General features: G+C 42.1%; 1 protein-coding gene across 2 annotated transcripts; it reads left to right on the top strand.

The window, feature by feature from the left end:
- The first annotated feature begins 710 nt into the window (after window positions 1-710).
- On the top strand, window positions 711-11,249 carry Creg1 (cellular repressor of E1A stimulated genes 1). 2 transcript variants are annotated; one of them, XM_020164963.2, is made up of 4 exons: window positions 715-1,109; window positions 5,438-5,557; window positions 6,693-6,877; window positions 9,982-11,249. In XM_020164963.2, exons 1-4 carry the CDS (start codon window positions 756-758, stop codon window positions 9,983-9,985), a joined length of 663 nt encoding a protein of 220 aa, XP_020020552.1. In that variant the 5' UTR covers window positions 715-755; the 3' UTR covers window positions 9,986-11,249. The 2 variants fall into 2 exon arrangements, with proteins under 2 accessions (XP_073903673.1, XP_020020552.1); XM_074047572.1 differs by lacking the exon at window positions 9,982-11,249 and having other exon boundaries at window positions 711-1,109; window positions 6,693-6,881.
- Window positions 11,250-14,057: the final 2,808 nt, after the last annotated feature.

A 14,057-nucleotide genomic window follows, 5' to 3' on the forward strand; every position in this document is an offset into this window, starting at 1 on the left:
CAAAGTTTAAAATGATAAAGAATGGGGGCCAGGGGATTTGAGCTTGGTTACCAATTCCTGGAGTAGCAGAATGAGGGCACACCCCTGGCAGATTAGAAGAGATCATCCTAGAAGAAGGAAATGCCTCTTCCCTGGGGCACAGAGGATCCCCGGGAACATTGACCCCAAGCCGAATGACTTAACAGGACCCAAAGTGGGGAGGTCAAATTCGTGCATCTCTTAAGTGTCTTTGAGATACTCGTGGGCCAGTAGTTAAACTTTGGGGTTTTTGCCCTTTGCTGCCGGGAATCTTCTGCTCTTTGGTGCTGACGGGGAGTAAACAGAGATGAGGACGCACGTGAGAAACGCAGTATTTCCTCTCAGATGACAGGTGTCTTTATCTTAAGGTATTTAAAGGGTGTGTGTGTTGCGCAAAAAGTCAGGCTTTTCCTAGTGGTGTGACTTAGCAAGTTGCTTAATTTCTTCTAGACTTTGCTTTATCCCTCTGTAACAAACCAAAAACAAACATCGCGTTTAGGACAAATTCGCAATCCTTAAAGAAAATTTAAAGCTGAGCAGTTAGAAAGCGAATAAACAGATCACTTTTCCAACAGGCTGGTGGGAGGGCGTAAAAACTCCGCCCCCTCCGGCATGCTTAGCTCTGATTGGTCCTCTAGAGGAGGGCGGGGCCTGCCAGCGGGGGCGGGACCCGGTCGCGCAAGGCTAACTGGCCCGCCTAGGTCGCTCAGCCCCAGACTGTCACTCAAGACACCGCCATGGCCGGGCGTGCCCAAGGGTCCTCGCGAGCCCTGCTCGCTGCCCTGCTAGCGCCTGCGCTGTTAACGCTGCTGGTGTCGCCGGCACGGGGTCGTGGAGGCCGGGACCATGGGGACTGGGACGAGGCCACAGTGATGTCGCTGCTGCCGCCCCGTGAGGACGCGGCGCGCGTGGCCCGCTTCGTGACGCACATCTGCTCCTGGGGCGCGCTGGCCACCATCTCCACGATGGAGGCGGTACGCGGCTGGCCCTTCGCAGACGTCCTCTCGCTCAGCGACGGGCCCCCTGGCGTGGGCAGCGGAGTGCCCTACTTTTACCTGAGCCCGCTACAGATCTCCGTGAGCAATCTGCAGGTGAGCTGGGGACGTCCCGGGCTGGCCGCCGCGGGCGGGAGACAGAGCCTTTCCACTGCCGCCAAAGTTCCGCCAGCCCGGGAGAGTGTGGCTCTAAGAACTCAACCCGGCTGAAAAGACTGCCTCCTCTTCCTTGCGCTGGCTGGACCCGGATTGCAGCACCTACCCAGCCAGTACCTAGAGGACTTCTCCCCTGAGTTGTCATGATGTCATGAGCCCTCTCGGGGCACCATGTCTCCAGTAACTGGCCTTTTATTATTTGAAGATTTTACAAGGCTTTGAGATGGCTGGGTAAACATTTTGCAAAGGTGACTTCAGGGTTTCTCTTTCTTACCTCTCCTGAATTGTTTTCCCAGAGCTGGGAATGTAGCTCAGTGGTAGAGCACTTTCCTAGCATGCAAAGTGTGTGGTTCATACCCGCACCACAAGGAAACAAAGAACAAAAAACTTAGTAGTCTGTGGGTCATGCTTGTAATCCCAGCACTCAGAGCCTGAGGCAAGGGGATCAAGTGTTCAGGGCTTAACTAACAGTGTAGAGGCTCTGAGTTCAAAAAAGATTTTTCCCTGCAGCAATAGGACACTACACACTAATACACAATCTTGTGAATGATTATTGAGGTCTTTAGGCCTCCTGTGCACACTGGCCTCTTCACTAGTGAGCTGGGGTGACTGAAGGTCTAGCCCCTCCTCGCCCTTTGCCCACCTTCTGGGTTAGGGTCAAGCTCACAACTCTGATGAACCTCTGCCATCGGTGCTGACAGACACACAGCCTGGGAGGTAAGAGCCACTCACAGCCCAGGAATGGAACCTGACTTGGCGAAGGCTCTTTGTGACAAAGATCTCACATTTTCACTCTTGGAAAAGCACATTATTGATAAAAAAGATGAAAGAAACCAATGTTTAATTAAGCACCTGCCATATACCAGGCTGACCTGCAAGTTTTAGTCATTTCCATCCACTGTTCCTTGTGATAACGCTTTGAAATAGAAGCTACTATCCTCACTCTGCAGATGAAGAAGTTAAGACTTAAATAGTAAGTACCTTGCCCAAAGCCAGCAACCAAGCCCTAGTTTTGTTTCAGGTTCATCTGCCTTCAAACCACAGACCACAGATGGTGTTCCATGTGTTGAGTTAGCTTTCTTCTCCCACACAGAGCTCTGTTTTGTTTTCAATAAATCTGAATTAATTACCAACATTTTAAAATTGAGATTTCACATAAAAGCTTAAATTTCTAATTTCTAGTGGCACTGGGAGCCAACATTTTCTGAGCTAAAGCAGAAGCAGCTCCTTCAGCTGTAGCTCCTACACTCCTGTTTACCATTTTCTTTTTCTTCTTTTTTTTTTGGTAGTACTGGGATTTGAATTCAGGGCCTCATGCTTATTAGGCAGGTGCTCTACCACTTGAGCCCTTTTTTGTAAAGGGTTTTTCCAAGATAGGATCTCGTGAACTATTTCCCCAGGCTGGCTTCAAAACGTCATCCTCCTCATCTCTGCCTCCTGAGTAGCTAGGATTACAGGCCTGAGCCACCAGCACCCAGCCATCATTTTCTTATTCTCAGCCCTCTCCACACATGCAAGTATTTGCTCAATGCAGTTTCATTCTATGCCATCAGTGTTGCTTGGTTTGGTTGCAAACTAGTCACCTGGGAAGACTTAAAAATTCAATGCCATGGCATTTTTATTAAAAATGCATTTTACTCTAAATCCTCTCCCCACCTAAAAAGCAAAAAAACTCACTGATGATTCTAATAGGGAGGGGCAGTGGTGATATCATTCCCATTGTAGAAATGAGGACACTAAGACTCAGAGGTGCAGGAACTCACCTGTGACTAACCAGTAGGCCTGATGTCTCTAGAAAGAGACAGTGATGAGGAACGTACCCTGGACATCAGGTTTCTCTGATTGCAGTGAAAAGATGTGATTTCTTCAGCATCTTTCTGACTCTGATTTCTACTAATTAACCAAAGTTGGGTTTTGCTATGTATTTTTCCTCCTCCTTACTGCCAGGATATGCTTCATGCATTCTCATGAAAAGGCCCAGGTTTACACACTTCTCATGTGTAAAATGCCTGTAACTCAGAGACAGGTTGTGAAGTTCAGATTACTTGCCGCCAGAATGTTCCTCTTGTATGATTTTTTTCTTTGTGGCATTTTAAAAATAGTAAATGTAGGAAGATGTTGCTGATGTTAGCTGGTAATGATACCAAGTTGGGCTATGGGATCAGTGAGTCAGAAATGAAATCTTGTAGTTTGATTCTTTGTACCAAGACCTCAAACTATTGGCCTCCCTTCCTTCTTGGCACCCTTCTCTTGTGAAATGACCCTCTCTTCTTTGGTCACCCCTGGTTTTTTGTCCCTCTGATCCACTAAAAATAAGTATCTCCTGAAGTTCATTTCTTATCCCTTTGTTCTCCTGATCCTCGGAAGATTATATACATATTCGTGGCTTTACTTCTACTTACAAAGATTGCTTTCCAAATTTGTGTCCATTTCTGACCTCTTCAGAGTTCTCTATTTCTGTTTGTTAAGCTCAGCTCTTTCTCTTCCTCCTGAAACCAGCTCTCCTTGATCTTCTGCATTTCTATTAGTGAAATTATTTGTTTTAGTTAATTGGTTGGAATTCTCCAGTTCCAAAGTCCTGCCAAGTTTTCTTTTGCTTCCATCCATGCCCCTTCTCTTTGTTTCTATCAGCCCATCCTTAAGCTATGTCCTCATCACCTCATGCAGAAAAGTACTTGAACAACTCTTAAATCACCTGCTTTGTCCACTCCACTGTTAGACATATGTTAACAGACTACTCACAACATTGCCCTCTGCCCAGAAACTGAATTGGCTGTTTGTTAAACATTTTAGGGATGGTTCTTGGAAAGCACCACCTGAGGCTGGCCTACAAAATATAATCTAGAGCCCTTAGCTTGGTTTTGAGTCACTCTCATGCCCTCTCCAAATCTCTTCACTCCAAAAGCCTCCTACCCACAAGTTGGCTTTCCCCTACTCTCTATCCTGTCTTAGGCTCTCCTAGTTCTGTGCTTATTACAGTCATCCCTCCATCCTCCATCCCTCCAACTTTCCACTTCTGTCCTGATTTTGAATATATTATTGTTTCTACATCATTCTAACTTATGCTGATGTCTCCTTTCACTGAACTTTGACTATTTTACCATTCATTTGGCAATTAGTTATGTCTGCCTTCTGACCTCTTCTGTATCTTTGTTTCACATTGTCTAAGTTTTGGTCATGTCTAACTTTTTTTTGTCTGTGGTGGCACTGGGGTTTGAACTCAGGGCCTCATGCTTGTTAGGCAGGGCCTCTACCACTTGAGCCACTCTGCCAGTCCCCAATGTCTCACTTTTCAGTCAGATCATAAACTCACAGAGGGGAAAGATTTTACTTCCTTCCCTTTTTCTTTCTCTTCTCTTTCTTCCCTTTCTCCTCTTCCTTTCTTTTTGGCAGTACTGGGGTTTGAACTCAGGACCTTCCTCTACCACTTGAGCCATGCCTCCAGCCCTCTTCTCTTTTTCTTTTTTTGGTATTCTATAGTGCCTTACCTAATAGTTTGAAGATGGCAGATATTATTTATTATTTTGGCTGATTCCAATGAGATCTCTTTATAATTTGCTGTTTTTGATGGATCATTGTGAAATGGCACAGTTTTCCACAAAGATATTTAGGGTATAAAGAGCTACACAGTCTGAAATACAATGTGTGAATTTTGCAGTAATGTTAACAGTGCTTTTATGAAGTTGATTTCTGAATAGGAAAGCATTGAGAACTTTGTTTGCTTCATGTTTGAATTTGAGATAAGAATGCTGTTGTTATGGAACAGGAAGGAGCAACTTCTCCAGTTTTGAGATCACATGATAGTTTCTGCTACCATGTGATAACTGTGCAGCATGACTCAGCTACTTTCTTGCTCAAATTATGTAATTAGCTGGTTGAGCAACTGTCATATTTTTTGGCACTGGCTTCATATTAGAGTTTAAACTCATTGATATTTCAGTGAGGTCTATCACCAGCCTCGAGTTTGGGTACTGTAATTGTAATTCCTTTGATACCTATGGAACAGATTCTAAGTTTAAGGAAAAAAAAACGTTAAACTAGTTCTTATGGAGTCAGTTGATTTTGAATATGAGCCCTTTCTGCTTTGAGAGGGATCAGTCTCTATCCAAGTAGTATTTTTCCCCTGAAAGGAAGATGGTGTTTTACAAATCATTGTTTCATGGAAGAATGGTCCAGCTCTCGTGATGTTCATATATGCAACTTGTGAAATTTACTACCTCTCCAGAAACCATATTTCACATGAGAGGGTCTTCATTTTCTCTCTGCAGGAGAATCCCCATGCTACGCTGACACTGTCTTTGGCGGAGACTATCTACTGCAGGAAAAATGGATTTGATCCCCAGAATCCCCTTTGTGTCCACATAATGCTGTCAGGAACTGTGACTAAGGTAAATAGTTATCCACAGCAAGAGAGATGGGTTTAGCATAGCATCATGATATTAACTGAGAATGGAGATCTTTTGAGAAGAAAATATAATTGATTTGTGATGAGGTGCACAGTTAGAATTATTCTAATATGTAAATTAATTCCATGAAAACTAAAGATTTTAATCAGTTTCTGTCATGGAGGTGTTCAAATGAACTATTTTCTGAAGCCAAGTGGATATAACTATAAAGGGCCTGCATAAAATTATTCTTGTTAAGGAATATCTGCTCCACCAAAGCTTACCACATCCCGTCATGTTTTACATGGAACCTCATTTAGTATGTCTGGGTTCCTGTCTCCATGTTTTCACAGTGGCTTAAAGCAGAGGGTATATTAAGTAGGCCAAGAAAAAGGAGTGTCTGTTACAAAAAACTCAATGTGAATTTGGACACTGTAGGATGACTGCTGGGGAGAAGAGTTTAAATAAAATCGTAGCAAAGGCAGTGAGCAAGGCGTTATGAGCACTGACCGGATTACTGAGCCGGTGGATTTGCTTTTTGACCTTGTCAATCATGACTACCTTAGACAGGTTTGATTTATTTTTGTGCGTGTGTCTCTGTAGTTGAGTGTCCTTGACTCTCAGAAGAAAGGAGGAGAGCTGCAATGCTGCTCTTCCAAAGATTTTTGCCTTTCATGAACACTCATCTACATGATAACAGGTGCGTTTTGTGCAATGAGTGCTATGGGATGTCTTAGACACCTGTAGCATTTTATCATAGTATCTTGTACCCATTACTCTGGTAGCTCAAAATTACTGTTTAGCAGTGAAAATTGATACTCATGATTTTCTTTTTGTGGTACCGGAACTTGAACTCAAGGCCTACACCTTGAGCTACTCTACCATCCTTTTTTTGTGATGGGTTTTTTTCAAGATGCGGTCTCAGGAACTACTTGCCTTGGCTGGCTTTGAACCATGATCCTCCTGATCTCTGCCTTCTGAGTAGCTAGGATTACAGGTGTGAGCCACTGGCGCCCGGGAAGGATTTCCAACTATATAAACTCTTAGGATTTGTAGAATGCCAGAATCACACATTCTTACCAAATGAGAAAACAAAACGTTACTGCTATGAAAATGTTTATTAACATTTGTCCTTTAGGTGAATGAAACAGAAGTGAACATTGCAAAGCATTCATTATTTACCAGACACCCTGCAATGAAAACCTGGCCTGCCAGCCATAATTGGTTCTTTGCTAAATTAAATATAACCAATATCTGGGTCCTGGACTACTTTGGTGGACCAAAAATAGTGACACCTGAAGAATATTATAACGTCACATTTCAGTAAGTATTTGCAAATCTTTCACCTTTCTCATATTACAGCCCTTATCATTGGTTCTCAGCCTTCTAGGGCAAGGGGCAGGGGATAACAATTTCATATGCTCTGGACCCCTCTGGCAGGATGGCAAAGTCTGGGACCTCTTCTCAGAATAATATTTTTAGATGCATAAAACACATAGGATTACAAAAGAAATAAACTATGTTGAAATATAGTTATAATAATATTTAAAATGTGGTAATAGGTAAGCTTTTAAATTAACATGAAATAATATAAGACCCAGTGATGAGTCTGTAACTTTACTTCCAAAGCAGTGAGGACTGAAGACAATGTTTTAGGACATTTGCCACAATTGTAACATGACTTGACGGTATCTGTGATTTCTGTATTGCCATTGGAGATAGTCACAGATATGCTATCACCTCTGTGGTTTGTTGCATGAAGGAAATGATAAATTTCAGTTAGAGCTTAATGGAAATGAAAAAAAATCCATCCAAGTTCACAGAACCCCTGAACTCTTGTCTACAGTCCTGGTCACCAGGTTGAGACCCCATTTTAAGGCTATACATATGGGGCCCCAAAGGGAGCCCAGTTATGACTTGTGGTGGCATTTTCTCATGAGAGTCAGACTTAGTGCTCTGGACGGTGAATGTTCCACATCAGAGTCTAAGAAAGTGACCCTGTCCCCCTCAGCCCCTAGTACTGTGTGTGCCTGTGGGGAGGTGTGGTTTATCCCACCAGGATATGGATGTGGATAGGGAAGGAGGTTGACACCAGAGGGGCTGCAGGAGAGAATGGAGGAGAAGCAGCTTCTAAAGGTGGGAAGGCACAGGGGTGATGACATCCTTTGGAGTGAGGTCAGGGTTTAGAGGAAGGAATGTGAGGGACTAATGCTCTTCCAGACACTGGGAATTCTTGCCTAACTGGTATCCACCAGCGTAAGGGAAGGTGATAACAACAAAAATAATAACAATAGCAGGTGGTGTCTGTTGAGCATGTATGACTGGCCAGGTGCTGTGCTGGTTGCTCCACAGGTATTAACTTGTTGAGCTTTTGTCACACCCTGTGAGACAAAATCTGTTTCCTCACTTATAAAACAGAGTGCCCTCCTACAAAGTGAGGAACCTGCTTAGCACTCTACAGCCAGGAGATGGCAGTGTTGAGATCCTAACTCCAGTGTTCTAGCCAGAGCTCTCTTCTCCTAACCATGTGCTGTACTACCTACCAAAGGACCCTTTGGTTGCCTCCCTGGTAGCCGGTGGCCCCTTTCCAGTACAATTTATAGTGCACTTCTATTTGTGATGACTGACAGCCATGTGGGGAGACTTGTAAGCTAGACTTGTATGTCATAGCTCATTTGGGGGCTTTAATTCTTTTATTTATTTACTGTCTTATTCTGTTGTAGAACAATCCATGTTAAACTTTTTACACCTCAGTATGATTATAAATTTTTGGACAGAAAAGCTTGGGTTTTTTATTTTATCCCAAATGACTGAGAACACTGCATTGCACAGAGCAGGTGTTGATGAGGCACGGGCTAATTATCAGTCTTTGTCTGAAACAAAGGCTCCCAACTCTCTGAGTGAAGAATCCAGTGGCCCAGGCATTGATTTTGCTGCCATGAGTGCAGAATAGGCACAGGTCACTGACCCTCCTCTGAACTGGCAAAGCATCTTCTTTGTAGGAATACAGAGGTAGCCTCTGAAATATTATTACCAGGCAGTGTATTACCAAGGAAAACAACTGTAAGAATGCTGGGCTGCTCTTGGAGGTTAAAGTTTACTTTCACAGGACATAACAATCTCTGAAGTGCAGTTATCTTTGTGTAAATAACATGCCCAAGGGCAGGGCTTGCTTTAATAACAAAGCAAGATTATGTTTTTCCATAGCTCTTCACACTGAATGAGTAAAATAGAAGTTTCTGCTCTGTTATGCAGATTAGTGAACACTTTTTTACAGCTCAGAGTAAGGCAGGACATTTTCTTATTCTGAGAGGAAGACCAAAGTCTAGAATAGGGTGTCTCCTTCTGAGGAAGTATCCTGGAATTCTAGAAATGGATGATACCTGGAAGCTGTCCTGTCACCAGGTGCCTCCTGATCACTAATGGTCTCCATTGCAGAGTCTCAGTAGGACCTCCCCCACACTCCCTCTCTGTTTGCAGCCAGAACTGTCTAGGGAGTGTACAGAAGTAGCTGTGAGGGCTGGGGCCTATACATTCTCAGGAACCACTTTAGGGCCTCGCAGGCATTCTGGGGTTTCTCCCAGTTGACAGTCCTCTGCTCTGAAAGCTGTTTCACTCACATGGATTCTTGAGAAAGCATTGACACAATACCACTTGTTAGAACTAATGTGAGACCTGAATGTGATTTACCTCATTGGACTAGTGGATCAAGCCCTATGAACAAATTTGCATATTGAGTGCAAGGCCTAAATATTTTCACTGCATATTTGTCAACATCCTTGAGTAAGCAGTTCTCATAAAGATAGGTACTGCCTCCTGTCACTGTGAAGTCTGAGCAGCAAAATGCTGTGGTAGGCCTCATTTTGTCACCTCTGCTATATCCAGATAGTTCCTAGCAAAGACAAAGACAGGTCATGGCTTGCAAACTTGCCCAGTCTACTTTACCTGGACACGGATTTCCTGATTGGCAGTGGCTACAGCTACAACAGGAAGATGGTACAAGGTCACCTCCCAGCTGGGCCCCCTATCATTAGGTATTGGTTAATCACTGATCTTGTGCCCTAATGTTCACAATTTCTTCGGTTCTCAAATGGTCATAAATTCTTCTTAAATGAGAAGCAGCCACAGTGACTGGCCTATTTATTGCTGCATCCAGCAGTGTTCACTAAAATGTCAGAATCATACTTGAAGAGGAGCGGTGCTAACATAAGGATTCCTAGGCCTCACCCTACACCCACTGAAACCATAACTCAGGAATCTGCATTTGAACAAACTTGGACAATTCTTCAGTACTCTAAAGTAGCTGAAATTAACTCGAAATCTTAAACTTTTTGGGTCACAATTTTTTAGGCCTTCTCTAGAATGAATCAACCTTTAAGATTGTCAACCCAGTTAATGAGATAATTCTTCTCTTTTCCCCTTTCTAGGTGAAGCAGAATATGGTGATTTGACCCACACAAAGTGAAGTTTCTTAGGATGGCTCATGCACACTTGAAGGGTTGACATTTCTCTGGAAGTTTCTCATACTATTAGCCAGTTTTCTGTGATGTGCTGATTGGTTTGTTTGCTTGATCCTATTTTGATCCTATACTAGATTTCTTGGAAGATGTAGTTACTGGAATATATATATATCTTGAAGCCATTTTCATAAAGAAACATCTTTCATTATAATCAGAGTTTTGTCTGGTCAATTCCAAGTATTTTTCCAATGATGCTCCTTGAAGAAGAACATATACCAGATATAGATTGCCCATTGGCACTTGGAGGTACACAGTATGAGTTTAATTCCTGGCTGACACCATCCTGAGAAGGAACCCCCCTTGATCTAGCTGTCAAATCCTGGTGGAGAGGGGTTGCCCTGTATAGTACATCCTGTAGAAACAGCAGTGGTACTCCAATGGAGCTTGCTACTCATGCCAACTTGGGTATGACAGTTCTGAATATTATTGATCCAACATAGGGCAAACCTGTTTCTTATGAAGAACTTTCTAAACTTTTTACATTCTAACCTTATACTTACCCAGAACAAAAAAAGACCATAAAACTTCTGGAATTTGATATCTTCACCTAAGTGGACACAGTATAATAAGTCTCCTCCCTTGAAAACATACAATATGCTTTTTAAAATTTGCCCCAAAATGGGGTTCCAAAAGAAAGAGAAGAAAGGGGATTTTGTATATTTCTGATAGTCTTTTATAAGAAAAGTTAACCCAGGCATGAACCAGCTTCAGGTAGGGCCAACATCTCCCACCTCAACCACTTTCCAGAGCCTTTTAAATGCCTTTAAATACCTCTACTGTCAACCACGACCTAAGTATTCCTCAGCTGCTCTAAACCTATAAATGGCTCCTAATGCTGCCTAAATCAGGTCATCCAAGGGAAGATAGCTTGGCATTTTTTTCAAAATCACATTTCTTTAGAAGAGAAGACTCTATTTAGTTTTATTACCTATGTACATGATTTCAGAAGATGACATACGATTCCTTTTAAAGAGGTGTCAAGAATCAAGTTGCTGAATCTTTACTTGGCAAAGAGAAAAGGAGTTAAATATGAGTAATCATGTTTGAAAACTAGAAATTGAATTTAACAGAAATCTAGCAAGCAGCTTCTGCTTAAGACAAATGATTTATATTAACTTAGTGAAATAGACTTACTATTCAAAGCATCAATAATTAAAAGCATTATTTTAACCTGATGTGTTAGACTTATTTTTTTTCTTTCTTTTTTTTTTTTGTGGGGGTGCTTGAAGTTAGGGCCTGGACTTGTTAAGCAAGTGCTGTATCACCTGAGCCACATCCCCAGCTCTGGACTTCCTTTCTTCAATATAGATAATATTTATTATGATGCCTCACTGTCCACTGTTGAAATCCTTTTGTGTTTTTGTTTGAGCACACTCTTAAATCAGCCACCAGCTCCTCCACTTTGGCAGAAAGTTCATGGTGTCCTAGAATTTGGGAGATGTTCAGACTCTAGCCTTTGTCACAGGTCCTTGGGAACCAGCACACTTTATGGTAAAACTGGGTTGGAGGCATCTGTGTTTTCTCCCTTTGCTTGCTCATTATGAGTTCTGTCTTCAGCATCTGGCACCGTATAAAAATGTATCTATATTCAGGTCAGATCCAATTACCTAGAGTGAAGTCAGCTAGCTCTTCACAGCAGGTGCTGCAGAATCCTTTATAATTGAATGTTCAGTGTCACTGTTGAATTCTTGTTGGCCAGGAGAGGGCACTGCAGACTACTTTTTGTGTAGGTGACAGTATTTTTTGGGAGGGGGTGGAGGAGGGCTTTTTTTTTTTTTTTAAAGACAAGGTCTCACTATGGAGCCCAGGCTGGCTTCTAACTTTCTATCCTCCTGTCTCAGCCTCCCAAGTGCTGAGTTTACAGGCATGTGTCACCATGCCTAATTCAATGCTGGTTTCTTACACAGCTGAGTTAGTTAATCAAGTCCCAAGAATGGCTCCCTGGATGGCCTCAATAATGGTGTTGCTGGAATAAAGGCAGTTCAGCAGGGGCATGCTGCTGCTGATGGTTCCCATGGGTTTATCATTCCCTCCACACCATGACTTTCCCTTCAGGCTTTGGCCCTCACCACGCTTGCTGCAGAGGAAAGATTGAGGCCTGGCTTTAACAAGAATGAAATACAAATGAAAGCGTTGGCCCAGGGAGCAAGATAGGCCCTGATCAAAGTAGATAAAAGTAGAAAGATAGTAGCCAAAGGTGCTGAAGCCACTGTGGCTGCATTTGGTATATTTTGTCATGGCCATTGATCTGTTTTGCTGATAAGGCCTTTTGCCCTTATACAATCTGAGTTTATTCTGTCTTCTGGTCCAGGTTCAAAGTCCTTGGAGGTATGCAGTAGGTTAGAGAAAAATCCATTATGAAATAAGGCAAGATTCAATGAAATAAATGCATGACTATTCTGACTGGAGGTTGTTCCTGTCATGTTCCTATCTTAGTAATATTCACAAAGTAATTGAAGAGGAGACCCTACTTCCCTATCTGATGGGGCATGTTTAGTTTTAGTGCTGAGAAAATAAGTCTACTTTGTGTAAAGCTGGTTGGTCAGTATTTTGAGGGGGAATTCCAAACTCTTCCAAACCAGATGTTTAGGGTGGAGGCATAGCTTAAATGGTGGAGTGCCTGCGTAGCTCAAGGCCCTGAGTTCAAACCCCAGTACATAAACAGCATCAACAAAAACTCCAAAACTATATGTTCAAAAATTCATCTAAGAAGACAATTATAACTTAACTTCTTATTGGAATTAAAAGGGTGTATGATTCAATCAATAAAACATTAATATTTTTCTTAGTTTTCTCCTTTATATTGTATGTGTATATATGTGTGTGTATATGTGTGGGTGTGTGTGTAGAAAATGTGGAAAATAAGAGTTTAAAATTCACAATCTTCCTAGCTAGAATGGCTACTATTTATATTTTCTTCTAATCTTTGCTTCAATGAAATGTTTAAACAAGGTCAAGATCATGCTACATATTGATCAGTTATCATGCTTCTTCCACTTTATCATAAGCTTGTTATGTTCCTAGAAAGCATTTTCAAGGATAACTTAGAGTGGCTGCAGAATCTTTTATCAGATCAATATACCCAGGCTATAAAATAATAGTCTGTGCTGAGACTCTATTGCTAGTGACAGAAACCCAAGTCAAAGTAGTTTAAATCACTGATCTTAAAATATTCCTTCAGAACTCTTCTTCATTTCTTGGCTCTGTTTTCCCTTGTGTTGGTTTTAATTGCAACCAGAAATCATATGCAAAGAGGATGCATGTTTTCTAGCTGGGCCCTAGCTGTTCCTGAATAATCGCTGTGTCTGGGAATATGGTGGCTTGTTGGCCTGGTCTGGCTCATTCGTCCTTTCCTGGAATTCAACTCAGTGCCATCAGAATCATAGAGACTGGGAGAATTTGAGGGGGACTCCTGAAAATAAAAAAGAAGTTATGTTAACTGAAGGGCTACCAAGCAAGCCAAAACAAAACTAAGGGCTGTTACCACTCTCCTATTTATTTTTTAATATTTGAGTTACTTCCAACTTTTTCTTGTTATGAGAAAAAGACACTCTCGAATATTTTTTATATGTTAGATTCCCTGAAGTAGAAGTCCCAAGTCAAAAGCTGTTGCTACATATTGTAAATTGCTTTTAAGAATTTAGGGTTGGTGGAGTGGCTCATATGGTATAGTGCCTGCTTAGCAAGCATGAGGCCCTGAGTTCAAATCCTAGTACCAAAAAAAAAAAAAAACCACCCAAAACTAACAGTCCTGCAAGCAGTGTATTACAGTGTTTACTCTGTGTGCTGAATTTAATAGGTAAAACATTATTGTTATTTTAATTGACAATTTTTAGGTTACTGGTAATATTGAACATTTAGAAAAGTTTTTGCTTGGCATCATGGCACATGCCTGAAATCCCAACATGCAAATTGGGAGGCTGAGACAGGAAAATCATGACTTTGAGGATATCCTTGGCTTCATAGTGAGTTTCAGGCCAACC

Source organism: Castor canadensis, chromosome 11 (assembly GCF_047511655.1).
Source record: "Castor canadensis chromosome 11, mCasCan1.hap1v2, whole genome shotgun sequence".
NCBI classification, from domain to species: domain Eukaryota; kingdom Metazoa; phylum Chordata; class Mammalia; order Rodentia; family Castoridae; genus Castor; species Castor canadensis.

Coding starts and splice junctions, on each gene's coding strand:
- Creg1 (XM_074047572.1), top strand. CDS start 756: ATGGCCGGGCGTGCCCAAGGGTCCTCGCGAGCCCTGCTCGCTGCCCTG. Junction 1,110..5,437: donor TCTCCGTGAGCAATCTGCAG/GTGAGCTGGGGA, acceptor TTCTCTCTGCAG/GAGAATCCCCATGCTACGCT. Junction 5,558..6,692: donor TGTCAGGAACTGTGACTAAG/GTAAATAGTTAT, acceptor TTTGTCCTTTAG/GTGAATGAAACAGAAGTGAA.